Raw genomic sequence first — 22,170 nt, 5'->3', positions numbered from 1 at the left:
TGGCACAGAGAATGGTACGACTGGTACTTGTGATGGCGATGGTAATGTAGCTGCAGTATATGTGGATGACAACCAAATGGGGTGTAACTGTTCAAATTTACATTCAGCCTCTTGGTAAGTTAACTGGTCCAGGGTCTTGTACTCCATGATTTTCCGCTCCTTTTGGAGTACTGTGCAGTCTGGCAAGCAGGGGGAATGGTGCTCTCCACAGCTGATACAAGTGGGAGGAGGCGCACAAGGAGTATCTGGATGCAGTGAACATCCACAGTCTCAACATATGGCATTGGAAGTGCAGTGGGAAAACATGTGCCTGAATTTCCAGCACTTAAAGCACCGCATAGGGTGAGGGATGCATGGTTTAACGTCACAGCGGTAAACCATCACCTTGACCTTTTCAGGCAATCAATCACCCTCAAATGCCAAGATGAAGGCAACGGCAGCAACCTTGTTGTCTTTGGGTCCCCTGTAAACGCGCCGGATGAAATGAACACCCCGCCATTCTAGTTTGGCACGGAGCCCGTCATCAGACTGCAAGAGGAGGTCACGATGGAAAATAATCCCCAGGACCATGTTGAGTCTTTTATGGGGAATGACAGAAACAGGAATATCACCCAGCTGGTCACAAGCGAGTAATGCCCAGGATTGGACTGGGGATGCTGTCTGAATCAAGACTGCACCGCTTCTCATCTTGGAAAGCGCTGTCACTTCCCAAACTTTTCCTCATGATGTTCAACAAAAAATTAAGGCTTCATAGGTAGAATGGAGTCCCCGTCCATTCTGCTACAGACTAAATACTGAAGAAAATATGGCTCTCTTCTTTCTGTAGGACTACGTTCCTCCCAAGGTGTAGCGAGGGAGGAAAATGATTTAGGGTCATATCTCTTAGCATTGTACTCGATCTTGCCCTTCTTAGAGACTGCTGGCAGTCACCAGCAAGAGACGACTTAGTCCATTTCATTTTGAGTCATCCGCCCTGATCCCACCCACTTTGATCAGGGGCTCTCCTAACGGGTGCCATCCAGTGACAGCAAAGGCCACCTGACATGATGGCCATTGCCGGGAGTCCTGATGCCTCAGGAAGACAGGCATCTACTCCTCGGCATATGTGGGGAGTTTACAGCTCAGGCATCAGCAGTGCGATCCCTGTGTTGTACGGGGGCTACCACCTAATGGGTATATGATGGCCACACCACAATGGACTGGCTACCATGCTGGATATTGGGGGCAGAGAAATCCAATACTGTCATGGGGGCAAAAGAGGACAGGAGACAACAAAAGAAGATGGCATACCCTGGAAAGTGTCCTTGCCCAAATAGTTGAATAGCAAGTGGAGATGCAAAGCCATGACAAGAGGTTCAGGAGATTGAACCTAAGGGCACTATGGATAGCTCATGCACCACATAAGGTGTCCTTTCCCATATGGCCCGCAATTCTGTAGAATTTGGAAAGTGACAAGTCAAACCATAAAATGGGGCCTGAACTTATAGGGCCAAAAAGTGAGAGACTCCTTTCAATCGCCTCTTACGACAGGCAGGGATACCTCGGGCCTATCCTAACCCCCAGACCTGCAGGAAGATTGAAAGAGGATTTAAGACTAACATCAATATATCCAAAACAAAGGTAACTGAATGTAACTGAATTTAATCAGGCCATGCTGAGAGAATTAGATTAGGAAAAGAGACACTAAAAATAGTACATGCTATTTTGGCATCCAAATAACAGATGATGGTTGAAATAGAGACGATATAAAATAAAGGCTAGATATATCAAGGAAAACATTTCCGAAAATGAGGAATTTGTTAACATTTAACATACATTTAAGTGTTAGGAAGTCTTTTCTGATGGTATCTGCCTGGAGTGTTGCCTTGAAGTGAAACATGGATGATAAGCAGTTCACACAAGAACAGAACAGGAGCTATATGGGAATGCAATCTTCCTCAACAAATTTTGGTGATTAAGTCTTCTAAAATTATCAGGCGAGTCAAGGCATCAATCTGCAGCAATGTTTCGACAAGTTTCCTACTCATCATATTCAGGCAAAGTGTCAGGTCTATGTCTAGTTCATATCTTCATAGGTGCTAGACCATGGCCCCTTGCTTTCTCTGCAATGGTTGAGCCAGTGGCACACCTCAGAAAGATATATTGCGGACGGTAGTGGAGGGAACTGCAGATGGTGGTGGAGGGAATCGCAGACGGTGGTGGAGGGAATCGCAGACAGTGGTGAAGCCGACTTCTGGCATGCTGGAGGGTCCTGATGTCGCGTCCTTGTGCTGCCTGTCTATTACATCTGCTGCCTGTGCTGCTCTCCCATCAGAGCGCTCTTAACATATTCATGCTAGCACTACATCCCATGTTTTAAGGCACAAAAACAATTGGGGTCATACGTGCCTATGTCAGAACTGTAGAACTCTAAGAAAAGGAGGAGTTAAAAAGGACTACACCTGAAGCCTAATCGGTGGAAGGAAAGATAGCTAAAAACAGGGACTTGGAGAAAGATACATAGAATATGCCCTACAGAAACGGAGATCCTAACTAAAGATTAAATGTCCTTCGTCATGCTACTACAACGAATAAAAGTAAAACGCGGTCGACAGGCCACGCATCATTTGCTAAAGGACCAATAACTCAGATGGGAAACATAAATGAGAACATAAGTGGTTAAAAAAAGGGCATTCTCTCAGGAACTGGCGAACCGTCAGAGGTTGAGGGAAATGAGCACATAGTGGAGGGTGTGCACCATTTAGGAAATGCCGATGGCTAAAAGGACAATGCCCAATACACAACCTAACTAAAATGATCTCACAGCAAGAGGGCCTAGAAGAGGTCGTCCAAGCCAATGGGAGAGAGTTAAGTCCCCGGAGCTTGTTCGCATGAAGAGAGGATGAGTGCTGATGCCAAACTGGCACCACCTGCTGACAGAGGGCAACAAAGAGATCATTGAAGGGAATGGAAGAACAAGCGGGCTGAGGTAAAAGGACTGCAGCCTTGGCAGCAGCGTCAGTGGCCTCGTTTCCCATCAGACTGACGTGGCCAGGAACCCACATAAACAACATAGTGGCTTCATCAAGAGTAAGAAAGTGACAGCTCTCCTGGACACGTTGCACTAAGGGGTGGGTGGTGTACAGCACACTGAGGCTCTGAAGGGGACTGAGAGAGTCAGAACAGATGATTCATTTGAAAAGCTTGTGTCACCAGATGTACCGCATGGCCTGATACTGGGTGAAGAGCTCTACTGTAAACACTGAGCAGCGGTCCAGAACCCAATATCAAAAAACATTGGTGCCAATGAAGAAGGCACATCTCTCATCATGGTCAGTCTGAGAGTCATCAGCGTACAAAATGGTACTGTCACGAAGTTCCGTACGAAGGTCGTGAAACTGAGGGTGCCAGAGTGAGGTTGGAGTAGTATCTTTGGGAAGCCAATGAAGGCCAAGACGAAAGTGGGCTGCAGCACAAAGCCAAGGTGGTGAAGGGTTCACACACATCGGGACAGTGACAGGTAGCATGAAGGTAAACTGCCAGAATAAGTGCCGAAAATGAGTTCCAGGAAGTAACAGAGAAGAGGGACGTGCCCCCATACTGGCAGACAGTGTAGTCATTGAAGAAAGAGGCACAGGATGGGTGGCCAGGCATGGCAGATGAAACAGTACACATATATGCTGAGAAAAAAGTCACGGCTGTATTATTGCGGCAGTTTGGCATCTTCGGCACACAGACTCTCAAACTGGCTAGTGTAAAGGTGCCAGTGGCCAAAGAGATGCCACAATGGTGGATAGAATTGAGACAGCATACGAGCGATGGACGTGCAGATGCACAAACAAAACATCCATAGTCTAATTTTGAACAGACGAAACACTGATACAAATGGAGAAAGGTGGTCCGATCCGCCCCCCAGAAGGTACCGCTGAGGACACGCAGGACACTGAGGGACTCTGTATAGCGGGCATCCAGATAAGACATGTGGGAGGACCAAGAAAGTTTCCTATCGAGCATGAGCCCCAGAAATTTCATAGTTTCAACAAACATAAGAGCAACAGGTCCAAGATGTAAATGCGATGTAAGAAACCAATTGTGCCACCAGAAATTCATACAAACAGTTTTGCCAGTGGAATAGTAAAAGCATTTGTTGATGCTACGTGAGTAAAGGCAATCGAGACATCACTGAAGAAGACACTCAAGGAGACAAGTCCATGGAGAACTGCAATAGATCGCAAAATCATCAACAAAAAGGGAGTCAGAGATGTCCGGCAGGAGACTGGCCATTATAGGGTTAACGGCGATAGTAGAGAGGATGACGCACAGGACAAAACCCCGAGGCACACCGTTTTCCTGGATAAAGGTGTCTGGGGCATGACGGCTTGAAAGCCATATGTAAAGAGCATGGAGGATGCCAGTCCTCCAGCAAGTGTCAAAGGCTTTATCCAAATCAAAAAATGCAGCCACAGTCTGGTGTTTCTGCAGAAAACCATTCATGACATGGGTTGACATGGTGACAAGATGCGTCAACCGCAGAATGGCGTGCTCAAAATCCACACTCTGCAGTGGCCAGTAAATTGTGAGACTTGAGGCACCATACAAGCCGTGCATGGATCATACGTTCCATCGCCTTACAAACATAGCTAGTAAAAGAAATGAGGTTCTTCCTAGGCTTGGGTATGAGTATGACTGGCTTCGCGTCAATATCTGGGAAATATGACCTATACCCAGATGAGACTGTGCATATCAGTATGAAGGAGAAAGTGCTTGCCCGCAAGAGAAAGGTTCTGCAACATCTGAATGTGAACACTGTTCAGCCCTGGGGCGGAGGATTGGGATGAAGTGAGAGCATGATCTAGCTCCCTCATAGTAAAAGTGGCATTGTAGCACTCACGATTCTGAGAAGAGAAGGGTATCGCCTAAGTCTCCTCCACTCATTTCTAACGGAGGAAGGCAGTGTGATAGTGGGTGGAGCTTGAAATCTCCACAAAATAGCTGCCCAAGGTGTTCAAGATAACAGTAGGGTTCACTATATCATCGTCTACTGTCAGGCCGGAAATTGGGGAATAGACCTTGGACCCAGGCAGCCATTGGAGGGTGGCCCGCACGACGGAAGAGGGAGTGGAACTGTAAAAAGAACAAGTAAAGGAAATCCAGGCAGCTTTCCTGATATCCCAAAGAACGTGATGTGCATGCAACTATTTGTAACTTACGCAGTTTGCCATTGTAGAACTATGGTTAAACAAGCAGAGAGCACATCTCCATGCACACCACAGTCCACCAAGGGACCTGGACATGGAATGGTAAAGAGGAAGTGCGAGGAATGGAACACTCTGCAGCAGTACAAATAACATTTGTAAGATATTGTACCTAGTCATTTAAAATGGGGAAACACTGTTCGTCATAGTTCACCAGGGAGGAGTAAGGTCTCCAGTCGGCCTTAGATAGCTCCAATTTGGGAGTGCACATAGGTGGGGTAAGAGTCAGCAATTGTACGGCACACGGGAAATGGTTGCTCGAGTATGTGTCAGAGAGAAAAGACCACTCGAGATAATGGGCAAGTTGGGCAGTGCAGAAGGATAGGTCCAAATGGGAACAGGTGTGAGTGGAGTCTGAAAGTAAGAATTCTGTGTTTGATGGACCTCAACACAAACAGGAGAGCTGTGGAGGAGCCAAGCTACACGCAGTTGATGTGTTTGAGAATCAGAGGGTAGGGTTGTTTGGGGAAGGAGACCAGACAGCGAGGTCATCGGTCTCATCGGAATAGGAAAGGACGGCGAAGGAAGTCGGCCGTGCCCTTCAAAAGGAACCATCCCGGCATTTGCCTGGGGAGATTTAGGGAAATCACAGAAAACCTTAATCAGGATGGCCGGATGCAGGATTGAACCATCGTCCTCCTGTGAGAATCAGAAATAGTCTCCAAAACCAAAGTGCAATTTAGTAAATAATGAAATTGTGTCACCACCTTCCTGAATAATAAACAGATTTACCATAGCAAGGGACTGACCATCTTCAGTATGCGAAACAACAAGGAACTGTGGTGCAGCTGGGAGGGTCTTTGAATCATTAGCCTCATTCCGTTTACGTTTAGTAGACGTTGACAGTGAAAAAGACAATTGGCTCATTGTGAGAAAATCCTCCATGATTGCAGCACCTCTGACAGTGCACTCCTTCCAGCTGGGGGCATCCCACTCTCAGTAGGGGACGTACCCACCTTACGTGACTGTTCACACCTCAGGTCACTCCTCCCAAACACCTGACAGAGGGACCAATTGGCAATTTAGGAAGGTAGTAGCTCAGGCAATCGCCCCTCCCTGGACCTGGCCTTTACCGGGAGGAATCTGCGAACTCTACCTGTCAACCAGGGACTGGGAATTACACTTTACCCTGTCACCTGTTACGCATCAGACGTGTGGGCTGGCCTTCAGAAGCACACAGAGAGGAAGAAGAAAAAGGGGAACCTCAAATGCCGAAGCGAAGGAAAAAAGAGAGAGAGAGAGAGAAAGCAGGAACAAAAGACAGTGGAGAGATTGTTCTGATATCGGCGACTGATCCGACAACATCCCAGACATGTTCCCCAATGGAGGGGAAAAAGAATAGCAAGAGGACAGACATACAGCATGGAAGGGAAAAGATGCTGCAAAGGCTGGGACCCTGAGGTAGCCAAGCACGAACCCACCAAAGAGCGGCGAGCCCCTTGGGGGCAAGCAACATCCCATGCAGAGCTCAGCTGGAAACTGCTATCCCGGTTGACAAGATCATCATGAACCCATATTTCCACTGCCTTTTTGATGGTAGAGTCCTACAACTCTTTTGTATGGCATGACACCTCTGTCTGTCCAAAATCAAACATATGAACTTTGTTGAGCCCGTGGTATGGTTCTGTGCTTTTGGACATGTCTGACATGACACATCATCTTCATATAGATAAGGCTTACCGGCCAATGATTTTCTTCAGTGCGGATGCACTCACATTGCCCGAAATCTTACGGGAATCAGTAGTCTGACTGCTGTGAGTAATGAGTATAGTGGGCAGGGGCACTACAAATGTAGTGTGTGGACAGCAAGTTGTGAATGTGGGTCTTACGGGGAGCATGTGTCAGAGAGCGTCTGTAAAGTTTGGAAGGTAGGAGATGAGATACTGGCAGAAGTAAAGCTGTGAGTACCGGGTGTGAGTCGTGCTTCGGTAGCTCAGATGGTAGAGCACTTGCCCGCGAAAGGCAAAGGTCCTGAGTTCGAGTCTCGGTCGTGCACACAGTTTTAATCTGCCAGGAAGTTTCAAGAGAGTTATTGGTTGTGGGTTTGTTCTGCAGCAGTCTGGTTCTAAATTGTACAGAGAGTACGTCAACAGAAAAGAGAGATGTGGGGAATTGAAGAATATGATTTGTTCAAGTCAGTCACCTGACTTAAATACTATTGAACTCTTATGGGATGAATTTGACTGGAGGTCAGAAAACTGAGGTCATCTAATGTTGAAGATCTACGGAACATTTTACAGATTTGTTGGACTGCAACATTTGCAAAAAAATTACAAAATCTTATCTCGAAAATGTCAAGAGTTTGTGGATCAGCTCTGAGGGCAAACAGTGGATGCTTTGAAGAGGCTAAAATCTAAACCATATTGTATTCAGTGATAGAGAGAGAAAAGATTTATTTTGTTGGTCCATTTAGTTTGTAGGCTACAATGAAATGAAGTGTATAGTTTGTAACAGTGACTGAAAACTTTTGACCAGTAGTGTAAGTTAATGTGGATAGGTAGCACTAACAATCCTGAGCACCTCCAGTGGAAACTTACGTGAATGGTCTACCTCTGTTTACTGGGATAATTCTAGAACAGAATAGCTCATCCATAAAGAAGATCACATACAGAATACTTGTGTGGCACGTTCTTGAGTACTGCTCCAGTGTTTGGGATCCCCACCTGGTCATATTAAGGGAAAAATGGGATGAAGATTAGGATTTAGTGCCCAATCAAATTGACATCATTAGAGACGCAGCACAAGCTTGGATTGTTTCAACGACAGGGAAGAAAATCGGTTGTGCCCTTTCAAAGAAACCATCACAGCTTTTTCCATGAACAATTTAGCGAAATCACAGAAAACCTAAATCAGAGTGGCCAGAAGTGGATTAGAACTATTGTCATCATGAATGCGAGTCCAGTGCATTAACTAGTGCGCCACCTAGCTGTCATATTAAAAGAAGATATCGAAGCAATTGAGATATGTGCTGCTACATTACTGGTAGATTTGATCAACAGGCAAATATTAGGGCTATAGAAATGATCCATAAACTCACATGGAAACTCAAGTACGGAATAATACATTCTTTTCACAACACACTATTGAGAAAGTTTAGAAACCAGCATTTACAACAGACTGAACAACAATTCAACTTAGGGCTCATACAGAAGCATATAAACAACTGTTCTTTCCTCATTTGATTTGCAAGTGGTACAAGTAAAGGAATTACTAGCAGCAATACAAGGAATCCTCCACCATGTAATGTATGGTGGCTTGTGGAGTATGTATGCAGATGTAGGGATGAGGTTCACCTACCACACACTGTTAGACAACTTGTGAAATATAAATGTGCATAAAAGCAGCCATCAACAATCATATGAAATGATGAAGCAACTTCATTGCGTGAGTCAAGGATGCAGCATAGCATACATTATTAACCAATGTGGTGTTACCGCATATTAAAACAATGCACAGTTATAATGTGAAGAACAGTATGAATGCATAATGACAATGCCAGAACTGAGACAGTTTGATTCTGTATTAGCAGTATAGGTGAGACTCCTATTACAGCAGACTGCATAATGCAACAGCATGTATTGACAGTTGTTTACTTCTGTTTGCTGTCAGCATACACAACATATCTACGAAAAAAAATGTGTTAGTGAATGAAAAGAGTTCCTGGGATGAAGCATTTTAAGTTGCATACTATTATATAGGACTTAATAACCAATCTGCAGCACACACTTCCCACATAGCAGTGGTTAAATGAGTCATTTCAATTTGGCAGTTGGGTGAGGGTGAGCATACATTTCATAAACATGTAACAGTGCAGCGCTCATCTATCGCACTTAAAATATGACTTTTGCAACTCTGTAAAGATGTCAAGATCGGTACGAATAAAATATTAGCTTCAGACCAGCAAGAATTATCTTGAGGGCAGACAGTTTACATTTACAGTGACACATTAACGTACGATAGTGTTAACTGTGGTTGACAGTTTAATTATTAGGAGGAAGGGGGGAGAGCTAGCGGAGAAGGGCAAAAATAAGGCAATATTTACATTTACTGACTGAAAATAGAAATGTCTCTTTAGGGACGGTAGGACGTGCCTGAGTGTACATAAACATATACTTAACAGGATATTAATTCTCTCGTATCTACAACGTGTCAAAGTTCCAGACTCACCTTGTATGTCTCGAATCCTTGCAAATGTTCTTGTGTTAAATACTGCATATCCATTTTTATACATTTCATTGTGATTCATACGCGGATGAGCAGTAACACTTAAATTTTTCAACGTAAACAAACCGGCAAATTTATTTTGCTATCGGAACTTCCGCCTGGCTGTCATCCTTTTCTTCAAGAAAACGTAATGCTTTGTCACCTTAACCCAATTACGCTAATTCATGTTTTCATGTGCTCTCCTGTACACATCAAAGAAAAAAACACCCTTCCCGCACTACTGCTCAAAGCACTTCAAAGGCGTAGCAAAACCTATGACGTAGCAGACGCCACATTCTTATCGAATTGTTAATCGTTACAAGTGAACGTGAAATATCTCAGAATTGCTTTTCGAATAGGCCATTAACGGGACACATTACTGTTTTTTTTACAATATCATCGCACAAGGCGGAAATTACATATCATCATTTGCAGAGTTGCACTTCAATCTCTGACACGTCAACAGCAGACAAGAGTGTTATGTACACAACAGCGGGAAGTGGAGACAGTTCGTAATGGGTGGTGAGGCAGCAGAGAGTGTTCGGACTATTGACAAATACTCGATATTGCTACCAACGTACAATGAGCGGGAGAATTTACCAATTATTATCTGGTTGATTGTGCGGTTTATGGATAAAAGGTGAGACTTAATATAGCGGACATTATTCTTGGAAACGCATCAGAGTGCGCCACGTACACCGACTCAGAAACATTGGCGTAGGAGTCATTTCCAATGCCTCGATATTATCTAAGAAAGTATTATACCGTGAAACATTTTACGTTCCAGAAATTAATTATTGCTCTTTTCTAAAGACTTACGTCCAGTGTGAGGCTTTAGATAGAATACACAAACCGCATTCACTGAAAATCCCACGATCACTCACTCACTAGTGGGGTGAGAAAGAGGGTTGTGAATTCTATAGAAATGAAACAGTTTTACTCACATTTCAGGGCTATGATTTTGCAACCCACTAACAGCAATAATGTTGGACTCTGGGATGTGTTCTTTGTCCTCTGTCTTGAGGCTAGATGCACAGTTCTTTTTGTTCAGTAGGGCATCCGTCTTATCATGTGTGAGATGGAAATGCATGTAATGGAGATATAGCTCTCAGTGTAAGCTACAGAATGTAATTTGAAAATGCTGAAGCTTGATTTACCATCAGTTTGACAGTTTTGCACTTGCATGCTCTCTTATTGATCTGAACGTTTGCAACTTATGTTATTAAAGTAGTCTGGAAATTTCAAATGTCATTGCATGCCGCTTTATTGTTTTTATTTATTTTTTATTATTTTTTTATTCTTTCATCGTTTGACCAAATTTATTTATTTATTTTTTTAATATTGCGATTAGGCATTGTTATGCTCTTCACTGAGAAGCCCGGTTCGATGGTATGCTCCCTGCTAGTTTATTATGTGCAAGTCTCTTTGTATCTTTCTAATGATTGCAACCTATAAACTGCATCTACTGTTTACATTATCCAAGCATCTCACTTTCAGTTTTTCCACCCATACTTACCTCCATTGCCAAATCCACTATTCCTTAATTGTTCAGACTAGTCCTGTTGATTAATCCCTTCTTTTAGCCACATTGTGCCATAAATTTCTCTTCTTGCCAATTTATTTCAATACCTCTTCATCAGTTATTTAATCTATGCATCTAATCTTTAGCTATACTTCTGTAGTGCCAAATGTCATAAGCATCTGTTCTCTTCTTGTCTGTACCCTGTATCACCCATAGTGTAAATCTGCTTCTTAACACTTAAATTTGCATTAGATGTGAAAATAATTATCTTTTACAGAAACACTTTTCTTATTATAGTCAGTCTGCATTTTATATGCCCTCTGCTTAGGTCCATGTCTATTAAACTGTCCAGTCACATTAATGTGACCACCTATCAAAATCCTGAATAACCATCTTTTGCAGCGTGGACAACTGCAAAACCTGTAGGAAGAGTCAAGGAGGTTCTGGAAGGTACCAACAGGGATTTTGAGCCATGCTGATTTCAGTTGGGGCCAGATGTGCTAGGTTTCTTGGTTGATAACCTGTGGCATGAACAGCCCACCAAAGTGGTCCCCCAGATTCTTGATTAGGTTTAAATCTTTTGTTTTAACGTCTTCCATTAATCTGACCTGGTGCTTAAGCAGTACTCAAGAACAGGTCACAGCAGCACCCTGTATGTGGTCCTTTACGGGTGAACCACACTTACCTAAATATTCTCTCAATAAACTGAAGTCGGCCATGCACCTTCCCTATAAAAATCCTCACATGCTCATTCGCTTTGCAACATTATACTCAGATATTTAAATGATGTGACAGTGTTGAGCAGGACACTACTAATGCTGCATCTGAACATTATGGGTTTGTTTTTCTAACTCATTTTCATTAACTTATATTTTTCTACATTTAGAGCCATGTGCTACTCATCATACCAACTAGAAATTTTGTGTAAGTCATCTTGTATCATCCTACGGTACTCATCCTCAACACTGTCCAATACACCACAGCATTATCAGCAAACAACAACAGATTGCTGCCTACCTTGTCCACCGAATCATTTGTGTGTGTAGAGAATAATAGTGATCCTATCATACTTCCCTGTAGCACCTGACGTACTGTAGTCTCTGATGAACTCTCACTGTCAAAGACAACCTACTGGTTTCTATTACTTAAGAAGTCTTTGAGTCACTCGCATATCTGGGAACCTATTCCATATAACCAACCCTTTGTTAAGTCTCCAGTGGCGTACCGTGTCAAATGCTTTTCAGAACTCTAGGAATGTGGGATCCACCAGGTGCCCTTCACCCATAGTTCACAGTATATCACGTGAGAAAAGGGCAAGCTGAGTTTCACATGAGCAGTGCTTTCTAAAACAACACAGATTTGTAGGTATACTTTTTTGTGTCTCAAGCAAATATATCATATTCAAACTCAGAATATATTAAGGACATTGGTCTGTAATTTTGTGGGTCCGTTCGGAAATACAGAAGCGTCCGATTCCACGTGTCTGCTTTGACCCATGATGACATCACAAATATGGTGTAAATGACCATAACTATGACTCCAACATGGTGCCTATGACGTCATTACATAAACATGACCACAAACACGAAAATGCATTGAAAAACCAACACACACACATTCCACAAAAAACCTAATGAAACTAATGGGACAAGTGTGGGAAGTTGGGGGTTCTTGGGTGGGGACAAAGTAAATCTAAGCAAATTTAGACACACACCACCATACCAAACTACACAAAACAATGAAAAAGTGACAACACAAAACTCCCCAAATTCCACTAAACACAATATCCTCTGGATTCGGACACTTCCCTTGACCTGTATAGCTCAACAGCAGCTCCCGATCCCACAAATTGGAATCGAACACAGCTGGCCGGTGTGGTCGTGCGGTTCTAGGCGCTCCAGTCCGGAACCGCGTGACCGCTACGGTCGCAGGTTCGAATCCTGCCTCGGGCGTGGATGTGTGTGACATCCTTAGGTTAGTTAGGTTTAAGTAGTTCTAGGCGACTGATGACCACAGATGTTAAGTTTCATAGTGCTCAGAGCCATTTTTGAATCAAACACATCCCTTGACCTATATAGCTCAACATCAGCTCCCGATCCCACAAATAACGCTTCCCTTGACCTATATAGCTCAACAGCAGCTCCCGATTCCACAAATTGGAATCAAACACTTCCCTTGACCTAAATAGGTCAACAGAAACTACCGATACCAAATCATAAAACCGAAAACTACAACCACGTCCACAATCATCACTACTTTAAAAAGCACTAAAAACCAACAAAATTGGAATCGAGCACTTCCCTTGACCTGTTATCCTTACATCTCCACATACAGCCGTACTTGGTCCGAGACGCCGGAACTTTAGTAAGCCTCATTTCTTCACGACATACTGAACACTTCGCAACTTCATCCAAAAATCCGAATAGTTGAAGAAATTTTATTAGAGACAATGCACTGTCCCCCATCATCGCCGACAACCAAAAACTGTTGACCTTGTCAGTCTATTCCATACCTACCAAAGACATAAAAAAAGCAATTTGCCAAAATTCACATGCGACGAACAGAAAAAAATTACAATAACGTCGAAATAACAAAACTAAAATTGTTAACTCACTGAAAAATATTCCGCTGAAAGCACAGTCCCGATACCACACATGTGCAATGCTATCATGCAAATGAACCCCATGTTGTGACTTGGCAAGACAGCCAAGTCACTATGAGAGGAATCCGAAAGGCACGCGCTTAAGCTCACGCAGGCTGGCACGAGGTCTGGAACAGTTAAGGGAATTAATAGTAGCAAATAAAGTACGTAGTTGATGTAATACTTAACTTTAATCCATAATTGGTGTACATCGCTCTTGTTGATACATCAATAATAATCTCAATACAAACTGGTAATGGCACCTTGCTACGTCGTAGCAAATGACGTAGCTGAAGGCTATGCTAACTGTCGTCTCGGCAAATGAGAGCGAATTTGTCAGTGAACCTTTCCTAGCAAAGTCAGCTGTACAACTGGGGCGAGTGCTAGGACGACCTCTAGACCTGCCGTGTGGTGGCACTCGGTCTGCAATCACTGACAGTAGCGACACACGGGTCCGACGTATACTAATGGACCGCGGCCGATTTAAAGGCTACCACCTAGCAAGTGTGGTGTCTGGCGGTGACACCACATTCCTCCCCTGCAAATCGGCGTACGGTTGTGTTATAAGGCTTCCGCCCGCCATGGGGAGGACCCCATGTTGACGTATACAACAAGGTGGGGAGCCTAACAACAGGCGAGGCTGTGCCACCCGCACCCTGCCATTCGGTCCGAGGGGAGCTAGGAAACGCCTGAAAACCTAGTCCAGGGTGCACGCCAACATGCGGTGTATGCGCCCGTAGAGAGACAGGAGGGGCCGAAGGGTCGACCTCCATCAGAACAGGGCACCCGACGGGCGAAGACGACATCTGGTCCGGAGCGGGCAAGAGGTCCATGTTGGATGACAGCTGGTCACGGGAAGCGATCGGCGGCGTGCGACCCAGGGAGGCGCCCGGCGGTTGCAGCGAAGCGTCCACTGCGGGCGTCGCCATGGGGCAAAATGGAAGGCAGCGTCGGTAACACCTGGGGATGAGGCAAGCCATTAGATGGGTCCCCAGGGCGCTGACCGGACGGCACCGTCGCTGAAAGCAGACGGGGAGCGGCAGAACCCGTGCGACGACAGAGGCGCAGCTGATTGAGATGCCGACGCATCTCACCAGAGGCCCCCAAAACCAGATACGTAGCGCGGCCGAGGCAGCGAAGAATGCGCCCTGCGAGCCAACGCCGTGAACCTCGATAGTTGTGATAGTATACAACGTCACCTGGAGCAAAAGCAGGCGTCTGCCGCTGCACAGGAGCCTGATGCAGCGGATGCAGCAAAGACATCAAGGTTCGATGAGGACGACCGTGCAACAACTCAGCCGGCGAGCGACCATCTCGGGGCTGAGAGCGATACGCGGACAAAAAGAGCAATAACGCGGCCTCCCGAGAATGCGACTCTTTCAACTTCAACATTTGTGACTTGAAAGTCCGGACCAATCGTTCAGCAGCACCGTTTGACTGAGGCGAAAACGGCGCGGATGTCAGATGTTGAATACCATTGGCCTTGCAGAATGACTGAAATTCTGCGGACATGAATTGTGGGCCATTGTCAGAAACAAGAGTCTGCGGTAGACCTTCAATGCAAAAGATAGCAGATAACGCTTGGATGGTGGCAGATGACGTCGTGGAAGACATCCGGACAACAAAAGGAAAATTACTGAATGAATCTACCACAACCAACCATCGAGCATTCCAGAATGGACCAGCAAAATCGATGTGTATGCGTTGCCAAGGGGAAGTGGCTTTCGGCCATGCAAAGAATTTCCACGGCGGTGCGGATTGTTGTTCGGCACACGCCATGCAAGAAGAGCACATATTCATAATCGCAGCATCGATTCCGAACCAAGTACAGTGCTGAAGAGCAAGTTGTTTCGTTCGCACTATACCCCAATGTCCTTGGTGGAGAAGCCGTAAGACAGAGGACTGTAATGAACGTGGGACCACGATCCGGGACTGATCATTATCAGAACGCAACAGCAAAACACCACGTCGAACAAAAAGTCTCTCCTTGTGAGCAAAAAATCGGCGAACCAACGGATCCGCGATCCGTGACTTTGACAAGGGCCATTGCGTAGCAACAAAACGCAAAACGGTAGCAAGGACAGGGTCAGGAGCTGTGGCTGTAGCTACACGACGAAAATCATTCGGAAACGATTCGACCACGTCATCGGTTTCCGCATCAATGAACATGCAAGCAAGTTCGGAAGAATCGAATGCTCTATCCTCAGCAACAGGCAAATGGGACAACGCATCGGCGTTTCCGTGCTTAGCAGTGGACCGATACAAGATATCGTAGCGGTACTGTGAGAGGAAAATAGACCAGCGAATGAATTTCTGCGCTGTACGTGGAGGTACAGGCTTGTTCAGATGAAAAAGCGATGTCAAAGGTTTGTGGTCTGTGATGATGGTAAAGTGATGACCATACAAGAAATCATGAAACTTAGTAACACCAAATACGAGAGCCAATGCTTTTTTCTCTACCCGGGAAGAATTTCTTTGCACAGACGAGAGCAATTTGGACGCAAAGGCAATAGGGCGATCATGCGATCCATCTTTGTGCGCAAGCACAGCACCGATCGCAAATGCATCTACCATCAACAAAAGGGGTTTCTGGGGATCGAATGGCGTAAGACAAGTATTGGAAAGCAACGCCGATTTCAACTGGCGAAAGGCGCGTTCGCATTCCGTCATCCAGACGAGCGGAACACCTTTACGGCGTAAGCGATGAAGCGGAACTGAAATGGAAGAGGCGTGGCGCACATGTCTGTTGTAATAATTAATTTTTCCCAGCACACTCTGTAGCTGCGTCAAATTCTGCAGCGAAGGCAAGTTTTGTATGGCACGGAGGTGCTCTGGACTGGGATGTGTGCCTTGGGCATTGATTACATGTCCCAGATAGGGTAAGTCACGAGCAAAAAACAAACATTTGTCCTTTCGCAAGCGAAGATCATTTTGTCGCAAGACCTGAAATAATGTTCGGAGATTGGCTAGATGTTCTTCTTCTGTCTTTCCGGAGATCACAATATCGTCCAGATAGTTCGCTGCAGTAGGGACTGACGCACAAACAGTTTGCAGATATTGCTGAAACAATGCAGGGGCAGATGCACACCCGAATGGCAGTCTTTTGAATCTATACAAACCAATAAGCGTGTTAACCACCAAAACTCGCTGGGATTCTTCGTCCTCCGGTATTTGCAAGTACGCATCTACTAGGTCCAACTTCGAAAAATATTTACCCGGGCATGACTTTAGCACTGCATTTGCTTGCTTGCGCGGCAAACGTAGCGGAGAGCTTGGCAGCAGCTGCGCGGACGGGCGCGAGGGCTGTTTACCGTTCCGTGCAGCTCTCCCGGCGGGCCGGTTAATGTGACACACGGCTGGCGAAGTTTCAAATGATTCCTGAGCAAAGTCAGCTGTACAACTGGGGCGAGTGCTAGGACGTCTCTCTAGACCTGCCGTGTGGTGGCGCTCGGTCTGCAATCACTGACAGTGGCGACACGCGGGTCCGACGTATACTAATGGACTGCGGCCGACTTAAAGGCTACCACCTAGCAAGTGTGGTGTCTGGCAGTGACACCACACCCCATATGCCACGTAACACGCTACCCATAAACACACCACCAGAGAGAACCACCGACCGCAACAATACGCCACCTATAAACATGCAATGCACGCAAACTAAACCAAAAACATCACCTAACACACCTCCAGAGAATACCACTGATCACATCAAAACGACACCTACAAACAAGCCACTCTCACAAACTAAAAAAATGGAAATGTCGTGTGGCTAGGGCCTCCCGTCGGGTAGACCGTTCGCCTGGTGCAGGTCTTTCAATTTGACGCCACTTCGGCGACCTGCGCGTCGATGGGGATGAAATGATGATGATTAGGACAACACAACACCCAGTCCCTGAGCGGAGAAAATCTCCGACCCAACCGGGAATCGAACCCGGGCCCTTAGGATTGACAGTCTGTCACACTGACCACTCAGCTACCAGGGCGGACCTCACAAACTAAATTCCGCGCCGCCGTGATGTCACACACAACAACAGCATTATGTCACGGGTCAAAGCCGACGGTGGGATTTGGACGCTTCGGTTGACCTGTCCGTTCTTTGCCCTTTCTATATACATGAGTCACCTGTGCTTTTTTCCAGTGGCTTGGGACTTGGGGCCAGACAAGAGATCCACAATAAGTGCAAGAGGCCAACATAGTTGTAGGCACAGGAGGATAGATGCGTGCTTGTGTTGATCTATTGTGACATACAGAATGACGAGATCGCCCAGGGAACGCCACAAAAACATTCCATAATGTCCCTGCTCTGGTCTGGACCCTTCAGATGATTGTTCCATGGTGTTTGCTTTCAGACTTCTCATGCTGTATAGGCCAACATCCTGATGAAACATAATAAGTGATTAATCTGAAAAGGCCAGTTTAGTACTCTGAAGACATTCAGTTGCGGTATTGACTCACAAATTCCAGTCTTGTGTGTTAATGCAATCTGGTAAGTGTCCCAGGCTGATGAGCAATACTCTAGAATCAGCTGAACATGTGTTTTGTAAGCCACTTCTTTCGTTGATAAATTACATTTCTTTAAGATTTTTCCTGTGGATCTCCGCCTAGCATCTGCTTTTGCTGCTGTTTGTATTATGTGGTCATTCCACTTTAGGTCACTCTGGATGATTACAGCTAGGTACTTTATGGTAATTTCCAGCAGTCTGTAGTGTATCTGTGCAGTAGTGAATTTCTTCTTCTCTGTATGTGCAACATGTTACGTTTATTTATGTTCAGGGGTCAACTGCCACTTACTGCTCCATTGGTCAGTTCTTTGCAGTCCACTAGTCTTCTGGCATTCCTACCGTTTAATAGACAATAGCATCACCTGCAAATGTCCAGGGGGACCAGTCCTGAAATTACCTTTCCATCTTTCAGTTTTATTCCATTGTTGGCCAGCGTCAGCTGGCTTCCTGAAGTCAAGGGTCAAGAAACACGGCATCAACTCGCCAGGGGGCTTGCGCTTCTTTCGTGAGTTCACGCATGGCACACATGGGAACTCGAGCTATTGCAGCCCACTCTTCCGACCCGGGCTGCGTTTCCTTCACCGTCCCCCTCCATCACCATCCTGGCTCCTTCCATGCTGTCCGCTCCTTCCCCTCTCTCAGTGTTTTTTATTTATGTCTACATCTACATACATATACATACTCCGCAATCCACCATACGGTGCGTGGTGGAGGGTACCTCGTACCACAACAAGCATCTTGTCTCCCTGTTCCACTCCCAAACAGAACGAGGGAAAAATGACTGCCTATATGCCTCTGTACGAGCCCTAATCTCCCTTATCTTATCTTTGTGGTCTTTCCGCGAAATATAAGTTGGCGGCAGTAAAATTGTACTGCAGTCAGCCTCAAATGCTGGTTCTCTAAGTTTCTTCAGTAGCGATTCATGAAAAGAATGCCTCCTTTCCTCCAGAGACTCCCACCCAAGTTCCTAAAGCATTTCCTTAACACTCGCGTGATGATCCAACCTACCAGTAACAAATCTAGCAGCCCCCCTCTGAATTGCTTCTATGTCCTCCCTCAATCTGACCTGATAGGGATCCCAAACGCTCGAGCAGTACTCAAGAATAGGTCGTATTAATGTTTTATAAGTGTTCTCCTTTACAGATGAACCACATCTTCCCAAAATTCTACCAATGAACCAAAGACGACTATCCGTCTTCCCCACAACTGCCATTACATGCTTGCCCCACTTCATATCGCTCTGCAATGTTAGGCCCAAATATTTAAATGACGTGACTGTGTCAAGCGCAACACTACTAATGGAGTATTGAAACATTACGGGATTCTTTTTCCTATTCATCTGCATTAATTTACATTTATCTATATTTAGAGTTAGCTGCCATTCTTTACACCAATCACAAATCCTGTCCAAGTCATCTTGTATCCTCCTACAGTCACTCGACGACGACACCTTGCCGTAAACCACAGCATCATCAGCAAACAGCCACACATTGCTATCCACCCTATCCAAAAGATCATTTATGTAGATAGAAAACAACAGCGGACCTACCACGCTTCCCTGGGGCACTCCAGATGATACCCTCACCTCCAATGAACACTCACCATCGAGGACAACGTACTGGGTTCTATTACTTAAGAAGTCTTGGAGCTACTCACATATTTGGGAACCAATCCCATATGCTCGTACCTCAGTTAGGAGTCTGCAGTGGGGCACCGAGTCAAACGCTTTCCGGAAGTCAAGGAATATGGCATCCGTCTCATACCCTTCATCCATGGTTTGCAAGATATCATGTGAAAAAAGGGCGAGTTGTGTTTTGCAGGAGCAATACTTTCTAAAGCCATGCTGATGCATGGGCAGCAACTTCTCTGTCTCAAGGAAATTCATTATATTCAAACTGAGAATATGTTCGAGAATCCTGCAACAAACCGATGTTAAGGATATTAGTCTGTAATTTTGAGGATCCGTCCTTCTACCCTTCTTATATACAGGCGTCAATTGCGCTTTTTTCCAGTCACTTGGGACTTTACATTGGGCAAGAGATTTGCGTTAAATGCAAGCTAAGTAAGGAGCCAATACTCTCTGTAAAACCGAATTGGAATCCCATCAAGACCTGGTGATTTATTTATTTTCAACCCATTCAGCTGCTTCACAACCCCAGGGACGTCTATCACTAAGTCCTTCATATGGGAAACTGTACAAGACTCAAACGGCGGTATGTTTGTACGATCCTCCTGCGTGAAAAATTTCTCAAATGCTAAATTTAAAATTTCAGCTTTCGTTTTGCTGTCTTCCGTTGCCAGGCCAGACTGATCAGTGAGTGACTGGATGGAAGCCTTCGACCCGCTTACCGATTTTACGTAAGACCAGAATTTTCTTGGGTTTTCAGCAAGATCTTTTGCGAAGGTTTGACTGTGGTAGTGGTTGTATGCTTCACACATCGCTCTTTTTACAGCAACACGAATCTCTACTAACTTTTGCCTGTCCTCATTCTCCCGATCTTTCGTGTACCGCGAGTGCAACTGTCTTTGCTTCCTGAGCAACTACGTTATCCACTTTGTTCCCTGTATTCCTTGCGATTTTGCTCCTCTTGCTTGTTATTTGATCCTTTTCGCCATTTTTTATTCACCCTTGGGGTTTGACCTCCACTTCTAAATTTTTGACTTTTGTGTGAGCCACTTCTAAATTTTTGACTTGTGTGTGAGCCATTGGGAGAACAACTCCCTCCCTAGCATTTATGGTGTGGATTCCCCTTTAGGTCACCAGCACGTGTAGCCAGTCTGTGTGGCGGGGCTGTTATGTACCCCTCTGGCTGAGGCTCCTAACAACACAGGGATCACACTATTGATACCTGAGCTGGTCCCTCCCCATGTATGCCAAGGAGTGGTTGCTTGTCATGCCGGAGCATCGGAACTCTCAGCAACAGCTGCCATGCCAGATGGCTGTTGCTGTGGTTGGGTGGTGCCCATGGGGAGAGTCCAATCTGAGTGGGTGGTAGCAGGGTGGATCCTTGGCACATGAAGTGTATCAAGCTGCAAAAATCTGACCTTTCTCAAATGTCTGTCTTCTTGAATGGTAGTGAATCATTGAATGCTGTGTCATATGACCCTGCAGCCTTCCCTTCTCTGGCTACATCCTGGGATGAGGGAGGGCGGCTAGGCTCACTGTCTTGGACTTAAACACTTTCCCTGCTACCTGGTCTTACTAGGATAGATGGGGACACATTCACTGCCTCAAAGCCATTGTTTTCTATGGAGAATATTGAGGACATGTTTGGCGAAGTGGAATCCCTCAGTAAGATGTGGTTGGGTTTCCTGTTGATCAAAGCTGCTTCTTCTGCCCAGTCTGCAGCCCTTCATGCTTTTAATCGCCTTGGCGACATACTAGTATCAATTACCCCTCACTAGTCTCTGATTAAGGACCACGGAGTGATTTTTCACAGGGACCTGATTCTGCAAATTGATGAGGAACTCTGTGCTAATCTGGAGTGATGTGGCTACCCACTCCATGAGGGAAGCCCCTGTCGTCAGGTTACCACCAGTGCCTTCATCTTGACCTTTGAGGATGACACCGTACCCAAGAAGGTCCAGGCGGTGGTCTACTGCTGTGACATCAAGCCATATATCCCACCCCCGATGGGGTGTTTTAAGTGCTGGAAGTTCGGCAATATGTCTTCCCACTGTACTTTCAGCATCTTATGTCGAGATTGTGGACGTCCATCATATCTCAATAATCCATGTGCCCCGACTCCCACCTGTGTCAACAGCAGAGAGCATAATTCACCTTGCTCGCCAGTCTGCAGGTTTTTACAGAAAGAGAGGTAAATTATGGAATACCACACCTTGGACCGACTGACCTACAGTGAGGCCAAGAGAAAATATGAGCGCCTACATCCTGTGGCTCTGAATTCCTCATATGCTGAAGCTATGAGAACAGTTGTAGCCCTGTGAAGTCCTGTCGGCTCTCAGAGCCAGAAGACTGCACCTGTCCCCTTGATGGAGGGGGCACTTCCCCCTCTGTTGCTCCCGCACCACCTACCTTGGCAGCACTGCCCCCCTACCATCGGGGAT

The 22,170-nt window shown here is 45.6% G+C and overlaps 2 protein-coding genes across 2 annotated transcripts in view; one reads left to right on the top strand and one right to left on the bottom strand.

The window, feature by feature from the left end:
- Positions 1-9,660, bottom strand: part of LOC124803071 (ethanolaminephosphotransferase 1-like) — an 89,408-nt gene extending 79,748 nt beyond the window's left edge. Inside the window, exon 1 of the mRNA XM_047264200.1 lies at positions 9,402-9,660. Coding sequence (XP_047120156.1) covers positions 9,402-9,470 — 69 coding nt within the window. The 5' untranslated portion in view covers positions 9,471-9,660. The remainder of the gene's footprint in view (positions 1-9,401) is intronic.
- A 74-nt stretch (positions 9,661-9,734) lies between these two features.
- The window catches only part of LOC124803072 (dolichol-phosphate mannosyltransferase subunit 1), a 48,519-nt gene continuing 36,083 nt past the window's right edge, over positions 9,735-22,170 (top strand). Inside the window, exon 1 of the mRNA XM_047264201.1 lies at positions 9,735-10,077. Coding sequence (XP_047120157.1) covers positions 9,953-10,077 — 125 coding nt within the window. The 5' untranslated portion in view covers positions 9,735-9,952. The remainder of the gene's footprint in view (positions 10,078-22,170) is intronic.

This window comes from Schistocerca piceifrons, chromosome 6 (genome assembly GCF_021461385.2).
Source record: "Schistocerca piceifrons isolate TAMUIC-IGC-003096 chromosome 6, iqSchPice1.1, whole genome shotgun sequence".
In the NCBI taxonomy this organism is placed as follows: domain Eukaryota; kingdom Metazoa; phylum Arthropoda; class Insecta; order Orthoptera; family Acrididae; genus Schistocerca; species Schistocerca piceifrons.
Note: the sequence above shows the minus strand (reverse complement) of the source record. Positions and strands in the feature narration are given on the sequence as shown.